The sequence below is a fragment of the Coturnix japonica genome, chromosome 1 (assembly GCF_001577835.2).
Source record: "Coturnix japonica isolate 7356 chromosome 1, Coturnix japonica 2.1, whole genome shotgun sequence".
Taxonomy (NCBI): domain Eukaryota; kingdom Metazoa; phylum Chordata; class Aves; order Galliformes; family Phasianidae; genus Coturnix; species Coturnix japonica.
The window spans coordinates 154465623-154489768 of NC_029516.1; the positions used below are offsets into that span (position 1 = coordinate 154465623).

Consider the following 24146-nt stretch of genomic DNA (forward strand, 5'->3'; position numbering starts at 1 on the left):
TTTTTTTAAAGGACACACAGTTACGAGTGGTTTAAACAAAGCTTGGGCTTGGAGGTTTTTTTGTTTGTTTGCTTTGTTTTTACTGGAAATCAATGAGAGTGACCACTTCTAAATTAGGTCTCTGTATCTGCACTATAAATACACTTAGTGTGCTTTGCTGTTCTGCAGGGAACTGTAAAATTAGGTGACTCAAATAGATGTGTTTCAAACCTAATAATCTTTTGGTTGTTCTAAATTTTGTTCATACTTAAAAATTCTTTATGAAGATTAATGTGCAATCTGTAGTATATTGTATTGTGTCACTTATTAAAATAATAAAAAAAAAGAAAGCAAGTAAATGCAACCTTGATTTCACTTCTGAAAAAGTGAACTTACATTGAACTACTGGGACCATTTTGGCCAGGATAGAAAGCTCGTTGCCACTGTCAAGAATGGGTGATGCTAATTGCTGGTTTGCTCATCAACACTGAATTTATCACTCCAATGATAGTCTCTGTGGCAAAAGAACTTCTTGCCAGCAAGGAGCTTGAATGCTAGTGCTAGGACTTACACAAAACTTTCAAGTATGGTTCAGCACAGAAGCAGCTTGCCCTTTGAATAATACTAGCTTTGTGACTCCTTCTTTACCTTCTATCTTTTATTAGTTTTCTTCTTTATTTCATGATGTTTGAGCACTTCTGTTGTTTCAGAGCGTGCAAAGTGTTTGTACAAAGACAACTGAAATAAGTGGTTGGAATAAGCAAAAGCATTTTAACAGCAGGTTTGACCCACCAAGTCACGTTACTAGTAGTGATAGTTGTGATAGTATTGATTCTAATCACCAACCTGCAATGTCTTCCTCTGAGGAGCTCTTACTTGTTGCCAAGCAGGGAGCAATTACTGTTTTTAAGTGATGCCTTTTGAGATCATGGGTGGAACAAACATTATAGTGGGCTCGAATGGTCTAGAAGGTAGAGTGGACTCAAATATCACCTGAATATAAGATGAGGAAAAGGTAGAAAGCTGACCCGTTTGTTCTTTTTCCAGTAGCTGTGCTTTGTCACCTCATTTTCAGTGCTCTTACTGAATAAACTTTAACGTTTGTGTATGCCCAGCAATTGGTTTCCGGAGTGGTGTTTCTGTGGCAAATAAAAGCCTAACTTATAAACCAGTTTTTATGGCATGTCAGGAGGGCTGTAAAAGGAACATGTGAATGTAGCATGGCTCCATTCAAGCATTTTTCTCAGTCGGGAAAGTAGTCATCTATATCTGTCTTGTATATAACATGATGTATAAAGGTGAGCTCCCCTAAGATGTGTAAGTTGTTCAACCTCTTTACTTGTATATCCCTTAGATTGAACTTCAAGATGTCGTTTGGGAGAGATATGGAGCTGGAACATTTTGATGAGCGTGATAAAGCGCAGCGGTATGGCCGAGGGTCTCGGGTAAATGGTTTGCCCAGCCCTACCCACAGTGCCCACTGCAGCTTTTACCGAACCCGTACTCTACAGACCCTGAGTTCTGAGAAGAAAGCCAAGAAAGTTCGTTTCTATCGTAATGGAGACCGGTATTTCAAAGGGATTGTATACGCCATCTCCCCTGACCGCTTTAGATCTTTTGAAGCTCTGCTGGCTGATCTGACCCGAACTCTGTCTGACAATGTGAATCTGCCCCAGGGAGTGAGAACAATCTACACAATCGATGGCTCCAAGAAGATTTCCTCCTTGGACCAGCTAGTAGAAGGTGAGCAATAAGAATTGGAATTGTAAAGTTTTGTTTGAGTCAGTGTTTGTTTAATCTGTTAAATCTTTTGAGGGTAGGTAATGGTATTGTACTTACAGATGGAGAAAGGATCATCAGTTGTATAACTAGGACTTTGAATTTCTTACATTGTGCCTTGAAATATACTTGCCTTGCTGCTTATTTCCCTCTTGAAGACAGTGTCTGAGTTTTCCCTTTTTGTTTTTTAAGCCCTCTGTTCATAGCCATAGTTCTCAAAGGCCACTTCTGCTCCTTCTTGTGAACTTGCACGTTGAAAAATAACTATGGTGGTTTAGTCAGTCATACATGACAAGATCTGTGGTGCCCACTTCTATAAGTTTTGTCAGTGGATATTTTCACCTTTATAGTAAAGTCAACTCTCCAACTTTTCTCTACAAAGGAATACATGATAAATGAAGTTCCCTTCAGTCATGGAGTAGAATAAATGTAGACAACCTTTCAGAGCCTAATGCTGTAGCTGTGGCTTAGCAGGGGTGGTTGATTCAAATAGAGTGAAACAAGAGAGGAGAAAAAAGATTTTTTTCCCTTGTCCATTGGCATCTTAAGTGCTTGCGGCCTGCAGTGGATTTGTTTTCATGTTTGTCGACAGTAGCTCTTAGTATAAAACATGAAGATGTAGAAGGCCTGAAAGCATTTAACTAGTGTGCAGGCATAATTGAGCTGGTGTTTTTATCTGTAAAGTCAAAAGTGCAGATTTTTGCTGTGTTCAAAGCAAATAAAAGGCAAACAACTGTGGTTTTCTTGTTGCTTCCATGTTGCCTTGGCCTCAGGGTGCCTCAGGCAAACTTGTGAGCTAGTACATGGTCATATAGCTGCTGGGGAGCCAATTTAAAGTTGTAACAGAATTTGTTACTTCTTACTGTTTTCATCTTTAGCGCAGAATGAGAGGACTTACAGAGTCAGGATGTAATGAAAGGATCAGAAGAACACAAATTTGTGAAAGGAAGAAAGGGGTAATGCTGAATAAGGTTGCCATCAAAGGAGCGGATCTTCTGAGTAGTGTTCAATTACTGTTCACTTGCGTTCTTTAGATATCATAGCAAAGGAAAGCTTCTTATGCAGAAGTTTTGAGAAGAGGGTGTACTTGATAATCCTCCTTCATAAAAAGCAGAGGGGAAAAACAACATGAAGATGATCAAAGGGAAAACTGGAATATGGGATTGCCTATGTGAGTAAGGGTCCTTTGGGTTTAGGACCACAGTTTTAGCAAAATGGAAAGGAAACTGGTCTTAAGATCCATGTTATGAATTCCAAGGTGGTGTTAGAAATGTATCAGTCAGGGTGGTGTTGGTGGGGAAAATTGATTGCCAGAAGGAAAGAATGATGTTAATCAACATCTGTTTAAAAACTGTGTATTGGGCTTATTTGATTCATTTGCTCATTGAGAAGCAAGTGTCACTGATGTTAATGTGGATTTTCATAGCCTTGGGTGCCAGTCATTGCCAGCTGTTTCAAAAGAATGAATTAAACTGAGAAATAAATTCAGCAAGTCATAGAGAGCAGCCCTGCCAAGAAGAACTTGGGGTCTTGATAGATGAAAATCTCAACATGAATCAGCAGTGCACGCTTGCAGCCTGGAAGGCCAAGAATTATCCTGGGCTGCATCTGGTGGGTAGCCAGCATAGTGAGGGAGATGATTGTCCCTCTCTACTCTTACTTTTTGAGGCTCTCTCTGGACTACTGTGTACCAAGGTCTGGGCCCACCAGCACGTGAAAGATGTGGTGCTTTTGGAGAGGGTTTGGTGGAGGGCCACGAAGATGATCAGAGGGCTGGGGACCTCCCGGCTTATGAAGAACGAGCTGAAAAGGAAGCTGGGCTATGTTTAGCCCAGAAACGAGAAGGACTCTGAGGAGATCTCATTGTGGCCTTCCAGTGCTTTAAGGAAGCTTATAAACAGGAAAGGAGATCATCTTTTACATGGTCTGATTGTGACAGGACAAGGAGGGATGGTTTTAAACTAAAAACCAAGGGAAAGATGCATAGCATATACTTAGTAGGGGGAGAATATTCTTCACTGAAAGAGTAGTGGTGAGGTGCTGGCACAGGCTGCCCAGAGAAACTGTGGATGCCCCATCCCTGGAGGTGTTCAAGTCCTGGGCAATCTGATCTAGTGCCTAATTTAGTGGTTGGCAACCCTGTATGTGGTAGGGAGGTTGGAACTAGATGGTCTTTGAGGTCCCTTCCAACACAAGCCATTCTATGATTTTATAAGCCTATAAAATTAGTTTAATTTGGCATTCTAGAGAATAGTACTATTACCTATAAAATAGTCAGAGTGAATAATGGTATCAGTTAAGTTCCATTTTAAAGAAGGGCTTTGGTAATTCTTTGTTCTGTGGGACGTAATTCCTTACTTTTACAATGAATGCACCCTTTCTTCATGTGTATAATTCATGTTGGACAGTCTTATTGTGCTACTGACACTGGAATTTACTGAAGTTAATTTTCACATGTGAGTAATGAGCTATGTCCATATTCCATCTGAAACAGAGCTTCCTGTCTATTAGTGTAAAACTGTTGGATGGTTTATTTTGTTCTGATTCCCTCATAAAGCTATACTTTACAGCACAGGTTCACATAATAGCTTGGTGGTGGTTTTTATGGAAGCTACTTCCACTCTACCGTACAAATTTATTAGAGTTTGGCTAGTCTGGTAAAGCATTAATTAGCTTGAAGCTGTGCTTTGTGCTTAAATAGCTGGAAAATTGCTTAATTATTTTTTTCTTGTCAAGTGAAATTTGTGCTCAAACTACTCAAATACAAACTACTACTTTTTTTCCCTTTTTTTAGCAGAGGCTATTCCTTTACTATATGAATTAATTCCGTGAGAGTGTTAGGAATTTAAATACCGGTCATTATTTCTTAAAGTATTTTAGTGGGTACGGAGTTGGTGTTAGAATCGTAGGGTAAATATGTGAAGTCTTGATTCAGAGATTGGTATTTAGCCTGTGAGACAGTTATTCTACTTTTCCCTTTCCGTATTGGAGGGTGAACAAAGAGAAGCTCCTTGGGAAAACAAGTCAGCAGCCATTGCCTCTCATCCTGGAGCTAAATCTATGGAACTGTGCAAAGGATGGTCCCAAAGGAGCCAAGACTATAAAGGAGCTGTTTTGCTTCAGTAATATTTAGTTCTATCCTGCATACAACTCAGAACCAGTATGAGAATATACTGGTGCTGTATGTTATTCTGAGGAGCATGGACATGTCCAATTTTTGCTTTAAACTTATGACTCTACCAGTGATATCTACTGTTGCAAAAGCTTTGCGTGCTCTGCAGCTTCTCTCACCTTGGATGAGGTGAAGAATGTCATGGATTTAAGTAACTTCTTTTTGTTAGACCTGATGTTCAGAGCCCTCTTACCTCTACAAAATGGTTTCAAAATGTGAAATGACTTCACTCTTTAGGTATAGCAAGTAATCAGAGTATGGAAAAACAATAGAATCTTAGCTGCTTTTTAAGGCTAAATTGTGTAGATGGAAACAAAGTGTAAGGAAAAGACTGAATTCCTTTGCTTTTCCAAAAGGATATTATCCTGAAAGCTGCAGATGGAAGTGCACTAATGGTTCTTTCCCCAAGAAAGTACCATTGAACAGGGTAATAAGAACTGTAATAGATGAGTACGAGTAGGATACATTTGGAACAGAGTATTACTTACAGTTTTTACTCTTGGGGTCCCGCTTTGTGAAACAAAGACCACAGAATCAATCCATTGCTAGAACTGCATCCCTTTCTCATTAATTTTAATTATAATATTACCTCAGAGCCTTGGGTATGAACCAGAATCAATTGTTTGAAGTTTCCACAATACCTACCACAAAAGATGAAGCCTGAAGCAGAGCAATGGCAAAGACTAACCAAAAAGCCTCAAACCGCAAGATAACTGAGAGAGTACTGGGAAACAATAATATCACATGCCAGTATTGGGTGTGCTGCCAAACTGTTATAAAGATTTGCATGAGCTACATGCCCTTTTTGTGTAGATATAATCATAAAAATAATTTTCAGTGATCCACTAGAATTTATCAGGAGTGGTGGGTTGGAAAATGACATTATGAAGATCATTCTAAAGTCCAACCATTACAATATTCCCCATGCTAAATCATATTCATTCAATAGCAACATCCAAACGTTTTCTTTGATATCAGCGCCATATGGTCGTGTAAGAACTCCATCCTATCCTTCCCGGGCTGTTAATTCCAATGCCTGACTACCCTTTCCGAGAAGTAATACTTCCTAATGTTCCTTCCTAATGTGATAATCCGAAAAACAAAATTGGTGGGTCTCCTGGAGGTTTATCTTGCAGCTCTGATCCTAGTTGAAGGAGCTGTTTGAAAGAACACAAATGTACCAGGTTGGAAATCTGGTACTAGCTGTCACTGGCTAAAGATTCTTAGAAGTTAGAAATCTCACTGGAGTGGCAGAGGAGGTAATATATGATGTAAGGTTTGAGGGAAAGGCCCTGGTAGGTAGAGGAGAGAGGCAGTTTGCAGCAGAGAAGCTTCCTGTGGAGGGTTCAAAAAGCAGTGTTTCCTAGCTGAGGCAGTGGGCAGCACCAGATTTCATTACTACTTTGGATGTGAGTCTTGTAGCTTTTGCTGTCACCTCGTTTCTCACGTCTCTGCGTTCTGCTCTTATGCCTGTTGCTGCTGCCACCTCATTAACTCTGCTGCCCGCTCCAGCAGTGCTGGTGAGAATCCCGCCCTGGTCAGACTGCAGGAACTGATTGACCTGATCTGCAATGTACTTTTGAGCTAATCCTCTTTCCTCTAACTCTTACCTACCTTAGTGGCTAGGAACTGAAAGGTTCATATGTGCAGACAAAATAATAATACTTAACTATCTTTACATTTTGTAGAGCTGATTCTATTTGTTTGTTAGATTGCATTTGTACTGGATATTTGCCATAGACTTGATCCAGAGCTATCAAAGTGGGTAAAACTTGGACTGGATCCTGTGGTAGAAAAGACTTCAATCCTTACATTGTTTAATAAACAAACAGCTGAATCATCGTGTTGCACAAATGATAGAGGGTTGCTTTGGCACTATTTGATTATTTAATATCATGAATTTGGGAAGGTTAGTCTGTTAGCCAGTTGATCCACATTATGCCTTCCTAAACAAATCATTGGAGGAATTGGTCATTTTATTTTGAACTGTGTACAAGACTTATCTTGATTGTAGCAAGACTGAGGCAATTGGAGGGAGGAGAGGGGCCAAATAGGATGGAAAGATGTCTTTTTTTTTTTTCCCCTTTATATCACAAAGAGGATTTTTAAAATTATATATATTTATATATTTAAAAATATATTATAAATATATAATATAATATATAATATATATATTTAAATATATATTTTTATATATTTAAATTTATATATATGTGTGTATATATATGTGTGTATATATATATACACACTATATGTGTGTATATATATGTGTGTATATATATATACACACAAACACACACACATATATGTATATATATATATATATGTGTATATTTATGCCAAACTGAGCAAAAATATCTGTGTGCCAAAAAGTCCTTCAAAAAAATCTGAGGAGACCTGATTTAAAGCTTCTTGGTGTGTCTGATTGGTAGGTGAACATGGGCAGATCAGGTGTATTTCCTATTGATGCTCCATATCATTTGCAGTGTTGCATTTTTTTTTCAGATACTGAAGAAAGACAAGGCAGCAGTAATATAGTTTAATTAGGTTATTGCTCTATTAACTAACACATCTGGGAGCAATCTAGTAGTAATTTATTTGGTTCAGGTCATCTTCCTTGTGCAGCCTGCGCTTCATGGTGGGGGATAGTCTGAATTCCTTGTCACACATCCTGAGAGATTCTTCCTGTCTTTGCTTATACAGAACTAAGGGAATGGAAGTGAAGAAATACCTGTTGTGCTGGGGGTACCGGTCCCCTTCTCTTTTCTCTTAAACTATCTGTTGTCCAGTCCACTGGGAAAACAAACTGCAGTGAATGGCTGCTGCACTAAGAATCTTCACTGGGATATCTCACTACCAAAGACTGTGACTGAAATTTGCCCTACTGGTTGTCTTGTACATGAACTTTCTTTCAGAGAATCACAGAATGGCCTGGGTTGAAAAGGACCACAATGATCATCTAGTTTCAACCCTGCTATGTGCAGGGTCACCAACTACCAGACCAGGCTGCCCAGAGCCACATCCAGCCTGGCCTTGAATGTCTGTAGGGATGGGGCATCCACAACCTCCTTGGACAACCTGTTCCTGTGCGTCACCACCCTGTGTGTGAAAAACTTCCTTCTAATATCTAATCTAAACCTCCCCATCTCAGTTTAAAACCATTCTCCTTTTTCCTATCACTATCCACCCTTGTTAACAGCCATTCCCCCTCCTGCTTATTCGCTCCCTTCAAGTACTGGAAGGCCACAATGGGGTCTTCCTGGAGCCTTCTCTTTTCCAAGCTAAACAAGCTCAGTTCCTTTTCATAGTTTTTTGCTCTTTTAAAGGAATCAAGGCTATCTTCAATAAATTGACAGTCATTCTGTCTAATGAATGCTAAATATTCTTTTATTCTGTGGTTCTATTCCTTCTCCAGGGTTTCCACCTAAGACCTACAGGCTTCTGTATGAAGCCATTTTAGGCTGGGTTGCCTTTAGCACAGAAAAGCAGCATGACTCATCCTTTTTAAGATACACTGGCTTGGTCTTTCTCCAGTTTGCTAATATTCTTGTTACCAGAAAACGAATTAACTGCTAATGCCCAAATACCAAAGAGAGGATGAAACACTTGCATTAGTGCTTACAGACAGTGATTCAGTGTCTCCTCTGCAGCCACCTTGTATCCATTTATTTTTGTGTAATACATATGTGTTTATGTGTATATACATATAATTCTAATACATGAAGCACATTAGGAAGTTCTTTTGTTGCCTGTGATAACGTCCTTCAGTGTTTAATGGGTCCTTCAGTGTTTAATGGCTCTAGTGGTTCAACTGCAGTGAGGCTGTTGCCTGTAGCGAAAGTAGCCAAAGGTTACAAAACAATTTAAAATAAATAAATGAAGAGATCCTTCTTTGGACTATGGGTTATAGCCTTTTCAGTTTGTGTTCTGCCAAGTCTGACCCTTAGGAACACCCACAAATGACAGCTGCAGTCTCAGGCCAACTTATCACAAGTTTTCGTATGCTTCAGGCAGTCTTGAAGGCATAAGCAATCTTAAATTCAACACAATGGGGAAGGTCTCTCTCTCTCTCTTTTTTTTTTTTTTTTTCTTTTTTCTTTTTTCCCTTGTATAAGATAGATATTATTACTGATACTTAATCTTACAAGGGTTTGGATACTCAGTCTCTAAGACATTCTGTATCTAAACGTGAGCCTCTTCAAAGGAAGAAAGATATTTTCCCCTTGGGTGCAGATATCTTATTGGTGTAATATAGTTTGGTTGGAAATGAAGAAGGGGAAAAGAGTCTGATGTTAAACAATCCCACAGCTTCAGTGAGTGTTTTATGATCATTTACACAAAATGAGTTTTGTAGCAAAGAGCTGACACACTGTTATACGTTACAAAAAGGCCTGCTAACCTTGACATAAAGAAGATATTAGAAATCACACAGAATACTATCCTTTAAAGAAAGCGAACCAAAAGTGTTCTGAATAAAGTTAATGTAAATCTTCTGGGTATGCAGTATATGGCCATTTCTTTATGCTCCTACACTTTAAGAACTGAGTTTTAATATGAAGGATATATTTCCTTTTAATAAGGAAATAATCCTTATTTTAAGCAATTAAACTGAACTCTTCTTCTGATCATAAGGACTCTGAAAACAAATCTGATCTTTTTTTCTTTTCCTTCCCCCTCAGAGTCACTTTTTGTTTAAAATCTTTGAGAAGTTATATGATTTAATTATTTATTTATTCAGTTTGGCTAAGTATTTTATACAATAGTTACTATCATATTGAGGACAGTCCTATTCATATCATAGCAGGATCCTTTAACTTTTTTCCTGTATAAATTATTATTGATGTTTCATAAAATTAGCAACTTGTAAAGACAAGAAGTCATCGAGGGTGAATTCTGTCCATGTAGTAATGAGTAGCTAGGGCTAAAAATATTGGACTGGGACTTGGATAAAAGAGCAGGTCTTGTTTGACTGCTACTGGATCAGTATCGTAGCTAAGCCTTTTTGTTCTGTTGTTACCAGATATCTATCATTTTCTGTCATGGTTAAAAGGAATGGCTTACCTTTGTCTTTAAGATTAGCGTAAGCACTCTGTCTTAGATTCCTTTCTTAACGCTTAAGATGTTTCTGCAAAGTGCAGATAAAGTTGAAGTTACACAATGACTAGAAAACATTGGAATGTTTTACTTCATCTCCCATTCTGTTTATTTATTTATTTATTTATTTTGTATTCTTCTTTAAAGGAGTGCTAAAAGAAAAACAAAAATCTTCTTGCTTGATCTGACGTTGTCATTGCATTTATCTTTTCTGCTCAGTAGACCACCTTCAGATGTTGCTCTGAGTTCCCTAGTCTTTTCTTGGAGTCCTTCAGCAAGTTTGCTGGTGATCAGTGTGCAGCATGCTGTTACAGTTTCACCTTTGAGCATCACGCCAACTCTGCTAGTATGAGGCTGGAAGCTCTTTTGCATCCTGGGATCTTAGGAAGGTTCTCCTTTTTGTTTCTTTCCCAGTTTTAACTGTGGTAATTTTGTGTATCTGTTGACATTCTTTGTATTCTTGTATCCTGTTCTGTCTGGGAAGTTGAGGGCCCTGAAATCTTTTGGCAACTACAACAAAAACTAAATAATTCTTTGCATTAATTAAACAGCGAATCATCATTACTTAGGGTAAGGATTCTTCAGAAAGTCTGTTTTCTGGTGTGTAGAGTGGCTTTGGTTCTTCTGTGCTGTTTGGCATTGGACATACATCTCACATCTCACTACATTTTGTTCTTTTTGGATACTTTGGGATAAGCTGCTAACATAAATATCTATTTTGAACTATTGAACTCAGAAGAATTGAAATATCTCAGATGTTTCTGTGGTATAGTTCAGGATGGAGTTTTGCTTTATTTGTAATCCAGTTTAACTACGTGCTGCCAGAAAGGTGTGGTCTTGCTTGTTCTAATGTTGTTTAATATGGTTTTTTAGTTGTTGTTGTATTTTTCTTCTCTCTTGCAACCAGAGGGTGTACAGAATCAGTTTGTTGCAGTGTTAAAGTACTGTCTATGTTCTTTGTCATCAAATTAATAAGCTGGTCCAACTTACCTAGTGCATCTGGCACTGCAGTCACTCAGTCAAACACAAGGGAGAAATTGGGAGCATGCAAATGGGTGTCTTTTCACAACAGCCTGCAGCTGAGATGGATTAAGGAATAAAGATATGCTGATGCTATTTCTGGGGAACCATAATGTAGCCAGAAAATGTGCATGTGGAAATGCTGAAAATACTTCACTGTAGATTATGTTCCAATAGAAATCTGAAGTATAACCAAGTTTTTTCCTTAAGCTATGGTTTTCTTTAAGCTGTGGTTCTCACTATGGTGGGAGGGGAGCTCTGTAATTCCTGTTCCTTCTTTTTCCCCTTTATAATACTTCAAGTCAACAGAATAATATGCTAAGATTTGAGTACATGCATCCTAGCTTTACATTACTTAAAGCTTCAAATAATCCAATGTTAAAAATTTACTGTGATGTTTTCACCTACATTTTACTGAGAGTAATGTATAACCTGTAGTTTTTTATAATCTTTCATGCTGTTTCCTCTGAAGTGCTTGGGGCATGCTGTTTTGCTAGGAAGCGTGAGGGCTGGTGGACTACTGTGAAAATGGACTGGGGCTGGACAGCTGATGAGATATGAACGCTGCTTATTGGTGGTAGCAGTCCCCGCTTCTGGTAGTTCTTTCTGAAGAGAAAACCACTACTCTCAAGCAGTTCATAACAACATTTTCTTTACTTTATGGTCAGCGGCCTTTAAAAGATACCTTAGTCTGTAGCATTTGAAAAGAGATGATATCAGTGCCTTACGCACTGTACATCAAGAGTGATAACAATAAATGTTTAATTATTGAGAAGGATTTTATTTTTTTCCTCCCTCCAATCTGACTTGCTGACTTCTGTTTCTGCAGGGGAAAGCTATGTATGTGGTTCAATAGAGCCCTTCAAGAAGCTGGAGTACATGAAGAATGTAAACCCAAACTGGTCAGTGAATGTTAAGACAACTTCTACTTCTCGTTCAGTGCCGTCTCTTGCCACTGCTAAAGGAGGTACTCCAGATACAAAAGAAAATAAGGATTTCATTAGGCCTAAATTAGTCACTATCATCAGAAGTGGAGTGAAACCACGGAAGGCAGGTCGGATTCTGCTTAACAAGAAGACATCACATTCATTTGAACAGGTTCTTACTGATATAACTGATGCCATCAAGCTCGATTCAGGAGTCGTTAAGCGCTTGTATACACTAGATGGAAAACAGGTAAGAATTTTCCTCATAATCATTCTCAACATAAGAAGATTTTTCAAGAGGAAGATAATAGTATTTATGTAGAAAACTTACTTTTCTCTGGAGTGAATCTGGAATCAACTCTTCTACTGTTTATTATGTGAGATCTGTGATCAGTTCAAGAACATATCAAAAAGCATTTATTGGCCTCAATGATGGTCTGGCTGTTTGTGATAAGTGATAGCTCTATATCTGTCTGTCAAAAGTATGATGTGGTTTTGGCTTTGCATGCTCAAGGCCTGGTATGAAGGATGTTGTTTTAAAGAAGTTTGTTCTGTTAACTTGAGTTTTTGAATCACTATATTTGTCTCTCCATAAGCTGTACAATTGAAAAGCGAGGAGACAGAAAGCTGAAAAGCATACAAACCATGAGATTGTTCCCTTCCACAGGAAATGAGATGGGTTAACTACGATATCCACATCTGTTAAGGATTCTCTTGTAGGTAACATGTTCAATGAAATACCTTGAAGCAGTGTCTCTGCTGACTAATTAAATTGTGGTATGGTGAGATTTTTTGAGAGGCTTCTTATTGAATTAAGGGAGGAAGAGACAAGGAAAAAATATTAAACTCTAATCCTACTTTTTTTTTTTTGTCTTTCACTTTATTTGTAGTTTATCTATGAACATATATTAATTATAGCAAAACTGGAGAAGCGGTTAACATGATGAAGGACAAGACTAATTTCAGCATGACCTGAATTGATTTAGAGCAGTGATGACTCTAGAGAAATAATGAAGATACCCGAATTTTCCAAATGTAACCTTTTTAATCTGAAAACATGATATAGGTGTATAGAATGTGGGCAGATACACGGGCAAATGGGCACACTGAGGGACTGCTAGGGAAACTAAGGTATTCCTATTTTAGCTGCTTTACAGATTATCTGTGAATAACTGAGCCTAGATACAGCTAACAGTGTAACTATCAGCAAATGGCTTGAAAAATATGCTTGATTCAGGTAAATACTCTGCCAGCTAGATCCAGTGGTGAGCCTCACATATCTATGGTTACTGGGGTCAATATGCGGGCACAGCTCCGGAAACAAGGACAGCAGTACCCTCTGATCCGAGAGGTGGCTGGTTAGTGTACAAGCTGCTTATTCAGAGCACTGGTCCAAATCAGAGCCAAGTCTGGACTGACCAGAAATCCCTTCCATCTGCTGTTTTATGTTGGTAACCTCTGACACCATTTACGGACAGTTGTTCTGTTCTTGATGACTGCATACATGCTTTTAATGATCCTATTACTGTGGCTTCTCTGGGAACTCAGACCCAAGGCAAAAGTGTTTACTTGCAGTAATGGTAAAATGTGTTTCTGGGGAAGCTCTTATCTTATGTTGAGATGAGACTGCATTGGTGATATGACTGTCATGTATTTCAGACTCCACTGTACGATTGTACTTAAAATCAGGAAGTACTTTTACATCTGTTTCACAGCTCTAATTGCTAGAAATAAATAGTACTGTTCTGCTACTGGGCAGGAAGGGAAGATCAGGTTTTCCTGTCAGGCATGTTGTCAGAGTTCACTTGAATACGTTTTCAAGTCCAGGGATGTGAGATAAGTTTAAACCAACAGTATACTGGGGCATTTGTTACCATTTGTCACAGCCTAAAACCCAGCCTAAAACTGGGCATTTAGTAGCTGCCTTTCTGCCTGAAACGTCAGTACCTAACTGCTCTACCCAGAGGCAGGCATCTACACACTTCTTCCTTTCTGTCCTGCTCAAATTGTATCACTTGCTGCTGGCCACATTAGTAAGGGCAGGGTCTCTTGGAGGGGGTGTGCATCGCAGTGATGTAGTGGAGACTTTGATCCCTGAGTGTGCAAAGCAGCTTTGCTGGCAGAAAGGGAAATCAATGACCTGTGCCAGTGGGAGCAGCCTGTTGCTCCCCCTGTGCAGGGAAGCCATTGATTTCTTGTGCTGCTGGGCAATTGCTGCTCCATTTTTCTTTGCCAAAAGCCTGGACTCCCAGATGGTGCTGGAGGGATGATGATGGATTTCTTTATTGCTAAACTCAAGCTATGAATGATTATTGGGAGGAAATCCATAGTAAATCCTATAAATATATATATATTTCTTTTTCCAGTAGTGTTCGTTGTAGGGAACTTCTCTTGTAACTCTTGTTGGAGAATGGAAGTTTCTGGGAAACCTTGGGTTGAGTGGTTAAATCTAGCAAATCTGTGATTAAATCTTTCAACAGTAACTTAAAAAGCAATAAAATCTAAAAGCTCTGAGCCAGTAAAAGTAATTTACTGTAAGGATAAGAGGGTAAAGCTCTCCTAGGATTATTTGTTCAGAATGTAACTTGGAGGGAAGGCTGTTCTCTTCAGTATTCTCTTGTGAATTATTTTATGAGACCAACAGTGGAATTACCCAGCAGTGCCAAGAAGTGGAGTAAGTCCCATGTGCCATCTATGCAGGTGGGCCCTGGGGTGTACATGCAGTTGTTGGGCACCATCATAAGGTGCCTCGGACAAGCCAGTAGAAAGTGGTAGGAACCAAGGTTGTAGTTGGTTACATGAGTCACCTGGCTCGTATTGCTGCTAAACACTGAGTAGAACATAGAATATCCTGAGTTGGAAAGGACTCATAAGGGTCACTGACTTCAGCTCCTGGCACTATATAGGACCACTCAAAAGTCAGACCACATCCAATCTTGAATGCTTTCCTTCCCACAGTCATGTTGGTTGTGATATTTTGATTTGCATCTCTAAAATTTTGCTCTGTTAAAAGGAGTTTAAGTGGTGGCCTATGAAATTTGACAGAAGTGGTGCCTGGATACTCAATACCTGAACAAAGTTGTTGGTGTAATGTGGTGGGAAGGAGTTTCTTTTGTGTGGTCTAATTTTTCCTTGATTTTGGAAAATTTTGTAAGTTTTGGCACAATTTGTGACTTCTTTGATTGTTCCCGGGAACTGAGGAATTGATCAAATAAATGCGCTGTAATAGTCCTTTCCATTTTTAGTGCTGGAGTAGCAGGATTTTCATGCCAATAATTCAGTTTTGTTTAAAATGTATTTCTCTATTGAAAACCTACAGCTCACGTTCAACTTTATTTTGACCTCAAGGCTCCTGAAACTTTTAGAATATGATTTAATTTGCAGAAAAGGAGCACGAAGATACAACTGTAATCTAGTCACGTAACATGTCTGTGGCCGGAATTTAGTAGACCCTCCTAGTTAAATTATTAATGGCTTCTCAGAGAAGGAAAGGTTTCATCCGTCTGCTATTTTAGAACCAGTACGATTTTTAATGCGTATGGTTTTTTTTGTTATTTATTGATAAAGGGACTAATGCTGTTTGTGCTCTAAAAGAGGAGAGAATTTTTGTATCCTTGTAGGGTACAGACAGTTTTGAAGAAGATGGTGGGACTTTCAGAAGAAGTGTTTAACAGCCTTATGAGCTCAGACCAAAATTAAAACCAATCCAGGAGGAGGTCTTGAAATTTTCTTCTTGCCAACTTTGCTGTGTAAGAAAAACAAAAATAGAATGAGTGGGCTTAATGCTGCCTGTAGGAATTCAGATCATGAGGCTGTGCTCTTACTGTGAGTATTACTCATATTTTAGATTAAAAGACTGTTTAAGTACATTAAAAAAGGCATTGTAAGTGTTGACTCTTAATATTCTCATGTACTTGTGCAGGGAAGGAACACTTTCTCATAGCCAAAACATGCATTGCTTTCCTGTAACTGCATTGCATCTATTTGGTTTATATGGAAGTGCTCTTGGAGATGGAGCCAAGTTGGTGTGTTGCAATCTCAGTTCTCTGGCTTCCATATAATGATGCACTTCTAGAATAAAACCAAATGGGAGAATGTCAGTGAAGGTCACACCTTGCAGCCATGTGAGGCTTGGTTTTTTGTTTTTTGTTTTTTAAGGATTGGTGTAGTGTGTATTTGTGCAAGATATTTTCAATTTGCATGTTTAGACAAAGGCCGAGGTTTGAACAAAAGCACTTTATCACCTTGTCAGTCCTCCATCTGCTTCTGGAGAATAAATACCTGTGGTGTGATGGGACCCTCTTGTTTGAACAGGTGGTTTGTTTAGCTTAACTAGATGCAGTTATGCAAATTATTTTTCAGCGTATGAATTATGCAATGGATTTGACTCCAGGAAGGCAAGTGGTCAGTGGCAAAAATAGGAGAATGAATGTCATTATGTGTCATTAAAAGAAAAAATACACAAGCATGTTCAAATTACACTACTGTTACAAATAGGAAATATATCTACTGGTACTTGAGGACATAGGTTATAGAAGTGTTTGCAAGTCAGAGGCACGGGGTGGAATGGGAAGCAAGTCTTTTGCCTTAATCCATTAAAATAGTAATATAAATTTGTGACTACAGAAGGTAGTATTACAGTACTGGAATGCTGGAAACTTCTTTGTTTAGTACAATGCATTGATTTTTATTTATTTGTTATTATTATTTGTTTATTTATCTTTTGGAACCCTGCTGCAAGGCACATATCTTATGGTCCAAACTCTATTTCCTGTAGAATTCTGTGACAGCATCTAATATCTTGGCTTTTAGTAAAGAAGTGGTTCTAGAGCTTTAAGAAGATGGTTTATCAAGGAAAAGAAAATGACTGTATCTACAGCTGAGCTGATTGTGTCCTTTTTTGTTGTTTTATTCTTAACAAGTAGAACATGTTCGGTGATATTGCTTATATTCTACAGTAAATCCTTGGCCAAATCCACCCTTTTGTAGAATGGATTAAAGAACTCAAATTTCTTTCTCTAGACTTGAATTGTCCTTGATACACAAAAGCCTACATAAATCAAGGTAGCTATTGGTCATGGGAAAGGCATTCTCTACTTAGTGTTCATGTACTGTATGTTATGGAAAAATCTAGATGAAAATAATATTAAACAAAACTAAATTTATTTGTAGCAGATGACTTGTTTTATGTGAGCTCTGTAATTTTCATTCCATTCCTAGTATAGAATAGACATTTTGTTCTAAGGGTTATTAGTTTTGCATGTTATTTTGCTCATTCTTCAGTTGATGTGTACAACTCAAAATTATTCCTGTTTTGAAAGACGTGGACAATAAGTGCAATTTTATCTTATGTATGACACCTCTCAAGTGCAGAAACTAACTTCTTGCTTTTGTTGGAGGCTTGCAGCTTCCATCAGCCAGAGTGGTGTTGATTGACTGGAAGAACCATGCTGAGTTCTCTGCAAGATGTAGCTGTGTGGAAACTGATTAACAGGAGAAAAATATTAAAGAAGATGGCATCTGCAAATCTCACAAGTGTTTTATCAGGGAAGTAACAGCTAGGGAAACTTGCCCTTATGTTTTTGAAGGGGCACATTAATATTGCACCTGCAGTGTTCCAGGTGGGGAGCTGAAACCTGTTGTGCTTAGGCTATTTATACAAGTTGCTCTTTCTGAAAGGGATTCTAATATGAACACCGGAGGATAAACCTTGGAAAATATCCATGCTGCCTAATTTTGGACATGAAATTTAGGGTACTATCAGAGAGATGCTGATGTACTGTTGTGTTAGGTAGCTATGAAAGATGCCTTCCAAGAGCAAAGAGTATCTTCCAGCTTTTGATACTCGACACTTTCCCTCCTTCCTCCTTGTAGTGTATTTAATTAACACCTTTTTTTATTTTTCTGGAAGATAAACCATTCCTGGCTTTGGCCTTTTGAAATTGATTGGGGGGAGGGACGTGTTGAGAAAAATAATCATCTTTTAAGAGGGCAAAAGGCACCCCAGATGCTTCTTGTAGGCTTGATAAACTAAAAAATAAAAGCAAAAATCAGTGACTGGAACTTACTGGTCTCAGCAGGGGGTGATGCTCACTGGAGACCTTGAATGATTTCCTTCATTCCTACGAAGAAAAATGTATTTGCCTTGAAAATAGACCTTAATAAGAAAAGACTCAAAATCTGGTTCAAAATCGGACAAGGACATGCTAGGACAGACAGTTTGCTGGCAATTGCAGTTACCCTGGTGTTAAAGGAGAGCTGAGTCCTTGATCCCACGTCACTCTGAGTAGGCTGATTTGATGTTGCATTATGATGTTGACTAACAGTTTTAATTGTTAACCAAATAAAGCCTTCTGTAAAGGAATGAACAAAAACACATTCCTAATTGAAAACCCTGTGTGTTTGTTTGTCTAGTTTTGGTTCCTGGTAAACTGAGATGGATGATGATGTTGTTCTGTTTCTAAAAGCCCTTTCACAATGGGAGTTTCCAGGGTTGCTGACTGGCATCCTGTATGTACTGTGAGCTTGCTTTGAAAACTGAGAAAATTCTGTCTTCTGCAAACTTTAGATTGGCTTTCATGCTATGTAGAAGAGAAACTCTTTTTATTAAATGAATAAAACTGAAAGCCTGAAAATCTGCTTCAGCATGTTTTAAATAGCATATAAGTTGATCTTGCTGCACTATAAAGGCATCCAGATACTAGTGCATTTGTGTACAGAAGTATTACTTATTTGTCTTTTGGAAGAGTCATTTTTCATCTAACAAAAGCAGAGTATCTTGTCTTTTCTTACATAATGCTTCAATGGGAAGATTGTCCAGTTATTCTAAATTGACATTATTGGAATAAAACTGTCATTTTCCTCCCTAGCTGACTGTTGCTTCTTTTCTTTAAGTGTGAAATGTAACTAAAAGGAGCTTCTTATCAATTTAAATTCTGTTCTGTGTTTTGCTGTCTAGTAGAGCATAGGAGAAAAGCAAATGGAAGCCGTCTGCAACTCTATGGTTTTATTGGCATTGGATTTACCTGTGGGCTTTTTTGTTTTGTTTTGTCTTAATTTAAGTTATTTATTTGATTTGTTGAAAGAGGAGTTTGGAAAGCACTTGTAAATTTCTGTGATGCTGTATGAATAGCTTGTGGACACAGGAATGAGTGTAGTGGCGGTGAATGAAAGGTTTCTACTGCCCAGTAATGCATGGTCCTCAGGCTGTTCTTTGTCAGCAGCTGAAAATTTTCATGTAGTGCTTTGAAATAACACTCTTTGTAAACTTTGCCTCTTCCACTCTCCAGTCCCATTAGGATGTTGTATTTCGTGACTTCCACTGAACAAGCTGAACTCAGTGGTTTGAAGACTTATTGGTGGATGCTTCAAATGGTTGTGTCCATTGGAATGATTTTGTTTTTAGTCCCTGAAGCTGTTATTGTTTACAATAGCCTTTTTTCATTGGCACGGATAAGCGTTTTTCCTTCTTTGAAGTGGTAAGTTGGACTAAAACTGTATGAAGGGATAATGCATCTTGGGTAAACTTTTCTTTTCCCCACCTGTTCCTTCTAAAACTTGTTTTAACAAGAGAATTGAAAGAAAATAAAAAATAAAAATCAAAACTTCACTAAACTGATTTGTAAAAAATAAAATAATAATAAAATGAACAAAAAAAGAAAACAACATCAAAAGAAAAGGAAATTATCTTCTCAATTTTCTGTAGTATGAATGTCATTCCTCAGAAATTGAAGTGTCTTATTCCTAGCAAAAATTCATTGTGCTCTGCACAGCTTACTAGAATTTAAGTATTTGCTTATTAATCTATGCATTTTCATAGAATCATAGAATTACCCAGGTTGGAAAACACCTTGAAGATCATCAAGTTCAACCGCAGCCTAACCAGCACCCTAAAATTTTAGTGTAACTCTCTTCCTGGATTGTTAGGTTGGTAGTTCTTACACTGATATTTGGAAATCTTGGCTACTCCTCATTTGACAAAGTTGAGTTATTAAAACTTAAGGCTGGTAACTTTTTGTAGTTGTATTCAAGTTTGAACGCCTACTTACATGAGGCTTAGCGCAAAAGTGTCCTTGATTATTTACGTATTTCCCCTTAGATTTCTCTTTGGCACATTTTTGCCAAGCTGCTCTATAGAAAGAAGATTTTCTGTGGATGAGTGTGGGATGAGTGGTGCAGTGGCAAAATGGTCTTAAAGTCATTGATGGTGGAGGAAATGGCAAACCCAGTTTTGTGCCTTGTTTTTCTAGTTAAGCTTTTCAAAAAATAATCTCAGTTCACAATAAACTGTGAATGGTCCTAACTTATTTTCAATGCCTTCCTGCTCCTTTAGCCATGCGTTTTGTTACCTCTTGCAGACAGTGGGGAAAAAAGCATGAATCTTTTCAGGTATTCTAAATATTTGAGCAGGAATTGCCTCTAGTAGCTGTTCTTGTGTAAAGGTTAAGTCTAGGGCACTAAATGTACTCCTGAGGTGCTCATCAAATTAAAGATGAATCTAGGTCTCTGTCACGAACGTTGTTGTACATAGAAGTTTGAGATAGAATTGTGGTTTTCTAAATATGTGTCTGAGGACTCATATATGAGTTTTAAAAGAAGTGAGGTGGAGTCTTAGAGGGTCTTAAAGATGACAGAACATTAAGTACTATTAAATCAGTTAAGAATAATCTATTCTGTCTTTTTCTCTCTCTATTTCCCTTTAAGCTTGACATTAATTTGTTCAGTCTTGTAGGAAGTATTGGAGTAATCTCTTCTGAATCTATGTTCCCACTACCGTGCCCAAGTTCATGGGGGCAGAATGTTCAGACTCAATCAGATTTAGGAACTAATACAATTACCAGTAGGTTAAAACATTTCCATTGTATTGCGTGAAGACAGTAGATGTCTGCAAAAGGCTTAACTTTCTATAAATAAGTCACCCCCAATGAGACTGTCTTCATGATGTCACACACCATTAACAGACTGCAAGATAACATGGTTTGTTCTGAAATTTTTACCTAATGCTTTCCATTACTCTTTTCCTCCCATGAACTTTTGAAGTATGTCAGAGCACCTGCTACAAGGAGATGTATTTGCTTGAGAAAGCTGCCGAGGGGGAAGTTGTGGTTCTTCAGTAGGATTAAACTCTTGGAGTCACAGACAAAAGAGCAAAGAAATCTCTGGGGACTTGAGGCATGCAGGACAGAGTTACTGTACTTCACACATAAATAAAAATGAGAACAGATGGGTATGAAATTGTAAGAGATAAGTTTAACTTTGGGAAGCAAGCAGCAAAGCTTTAGAGTGCTTTGAAGTCAAAGTTTGATGTTACTGGAAATAAAATTTGTGTTAAGTAGTTAAGGCTGATTGCTTTTTCTGCATCGGTTGTTCTGGTGGATTTGGTTTGCTATTAAATGGTGAATCTCAGAAACTTCTTCTATGTAAAACTCCTCTGAGCTTCAACAGCTTAAAACTGTAGGAGACATTTATTCATTGTGTGAATGAAGAGTGAAAGCTCAGTCTGAACTGGTTTTAATTATCTTTTTGGCTTGGTTTAAGTAATAATTTTCTTAAGCTTACTGGCAGTAGGGGAAGATTGCTTGCATCTAGTGGAAAAGCAAGGGTAGAATGCCTTTGATTAAAAGTGGGGGAGGACATTTATTGTCCAAAATGCACATGGTGACTTTTTAAATAGAATGTTTGCTTAACCTGCTGTTTCTCTATGCATATATTACAATGGGAATGATTACTGCGTTGGAAGGGTGATACAGGAGTGTAACAACAAAGGGACCAGCATGGATAGGATGGTATTTCACAGGAAAAGTAAAGGTGCTCACCCATCTCCAAAGATCTAGGCTTGCAGAAAGGACTCCATAAGAGAGGGATCTCCAACCATTGAGATCCTTCCACATTGGCAGTCAGTCCTTCAGGTCAGGTCTAAGAAAGGTGCATCCAGGCTCCACCCCTTCTGGTTACACAGCTGAATTGTCCTCGCCTGTGCTCAGGGCTGAGATCCTTTCCCAGGTGATCAATCAGTGGTTCAGGCCATAACTGTTCCCATACAGCATGAAATCAGTATTTGCATCTTACGCCCGGATAAGATATGAGTTACTGATAATGCAACATACAGAGAGTTCAAGTGTCACACTGACATGCTCTTAGCAGAGGGTGTAACTGAGAAAGAGGTGAATGCAGTGTTGTATTAGGCGTAAGCGGGCTTTGGGTTGTGATGTGTTAGGACCCTTCCCCTTGAGATAAGGACTAATGACATGTGCAGTCCTGGTGAGTGCACTTACGTTATTAATCCTGACGTGTATAGCTTTAGTGGACGATAAGCATAGAATATATAAACGTGTATCAGCTTCATTAAATTCCTTTTCGCTGTTCACCACATTGGTGTCACCTCAGTGATTGGCCAAGCTGCAGTCTTCAAGGGAAAAGGACACAAGAAGTCTACAATGCAGTGTGGTGTGGGAAATGATCCTGGCACACTAGATAGTGATAAAAAGGATCTCTGTTCACATGAGAACAAACTTATGTATACTGTAATTCTGTCCTCAAGCTTAAGAATAAAAAGGTTAAAATACAGAAGCTCAGGGTTATGAAAAACTCTATGTATCACTGTTGATTCTGATACTAGGTAATGTACATTGTGTTCTATTTGCAATGTTTATGGGCATGAGCAAGGTCACTGCGCCTGTGTGGATGTGATGGAGGCTCTGATGTCTACAGCCAAACAGTTGGGTTTGGGGGTGCATGCACATGGATAAAAAAATAGCTCTATTTCCTGTCACCATCTGAAATGATATTTTGTGTCTAATAATGTATTTTTTTGCTTCGTAAAAATACTTCCTATGCTCTAATACATTCATTTTCCTAAATAAGCCTGGAAAAGAAGAAAGGGTATAAGCTTTAAGGGAAAAGAAATATTCAGATGTTTCAGTTCCTAAACCAGATGATATCTGTTCTGGGGCAGGTTGAGGAGCTTTTCAAATACTCTGGAGGAATCTTTTTTAAAATAGAGTAGGATTTTTGGGAATTGGGAACAAAAAGAACTATCAGTGTAAAATTTAACAAGACAAAAATCTAACAGTTAATGTAGGAAAGATAATCAAGTACTCTATCAGAAATATAGGAACAAAAGCTAAATAAGAGTGCAGAAAGTATAATATATGAAGGTTTTTAATAAAAGTTCTGTAAATTTCATTGCAATGGGAAGGCAGAAAAATGTAAGTATGTGGGAGAATGAAGTAAGGAGTGTTTAGCGGTGGTGCTGTTGATTAGAATCTTTGTGAAAGCAGTTGTTGACATTGGTTGCTTTCTTCATCTGAAACAGGCAAACTCAAATTTGTGTGCCTTACTTACATGAGAAAAGTTAGACTAGTATTAGCATTAACTGTCCTCGATATGGTGAGCAGAGATTGAGGGACATGTACAGAAGGAGAGGGGAGTGACTGAATGTCATGTGGTGCCTCTGTAGGAAGAGGAATGCTTAATTGTTTCCTCCCTTACAGGCAAATAACTGGGAGGACTGCTGCTGTAAGAGTCTGGTGCTCTGAATAAAAGGAGCTGTGTTGTGGCTTTACTGATTGAAGTTCTTCACCAGTGCCTCCAATAACACCCCTTAAAAGTTCTCCACTGAATAGGGAAGGCTATCCCTTTGCCCTTAGTTTCAAACTGAGTCATCTTGTCCAGATGCTGCAAGGAAACTGGAATGCTAGGATGTTAGACAGTCATCAGACTTACCATGTGCATGTATGTATACATATGGAATTATAGAATTACTCAGATTGGAAAAGACCTTAAAGTCCACCTGCAGCCTAACCATATTACCTCAACTCTAACGACCCTCTGCTAATCATATCTCCGAGCACCATATCCATACATCTCTTAAACACATCCAGGTATGGTGGCTCAGCCACCTCCCTGGGGAGCCTATTCCAGTCTTTAACTGCCCCTTCTGTAAATAAGTGTTTCGTAATGTCCAACCTGAACTTACCTTAGCACAACTTGAAGTCATTCCCCCTCATCCTGTCACCTGTCACCAGTGAGAAGAGACTTGCTCTGCTCCCACTGTAAGCACCTTTCAGATACTGGAAGACAGCAATAAGGTCTCCCCTCAGCCTCCTTTTCCCCAGACAAACTAAAGTTTGCTTCTACCTGCTGACTGTGAGCCAGAACTTGGCATTCTGCTGCAT

At 38.5% G+C, this 24146-nt stretch overlaps 1 protein-coding gene across 2 annotated transcripts in view; it reads left to right on the plus strand.

Moving 5' to 3' along the window:
- DCLK1 (doublecortin like kinase 1) overlaps window positions 1–24146 on the plus strand; it is a 228443-nt gene that overhangs the window by 2369 nt on the left and 201928 nt on the right. For both annotated transcript variants that reach the window (XM_015851967.2, XM_015851966.1), the window contains exons 2-3: window positions 1334–1722; window positions 11874–12220. In XM_015851967.2, coding sequence (XP_015707453.1) covers window positions 1347–1722; window positions 11874–12220 — 723 coding nt within the window. In that variant the 5' untranslated portion in view covers window positions 1334–1346. The remainder of the gene's footprint in view (window positions 1–1333; window positions 1723–11873; window positions 12221–24146) is intronic.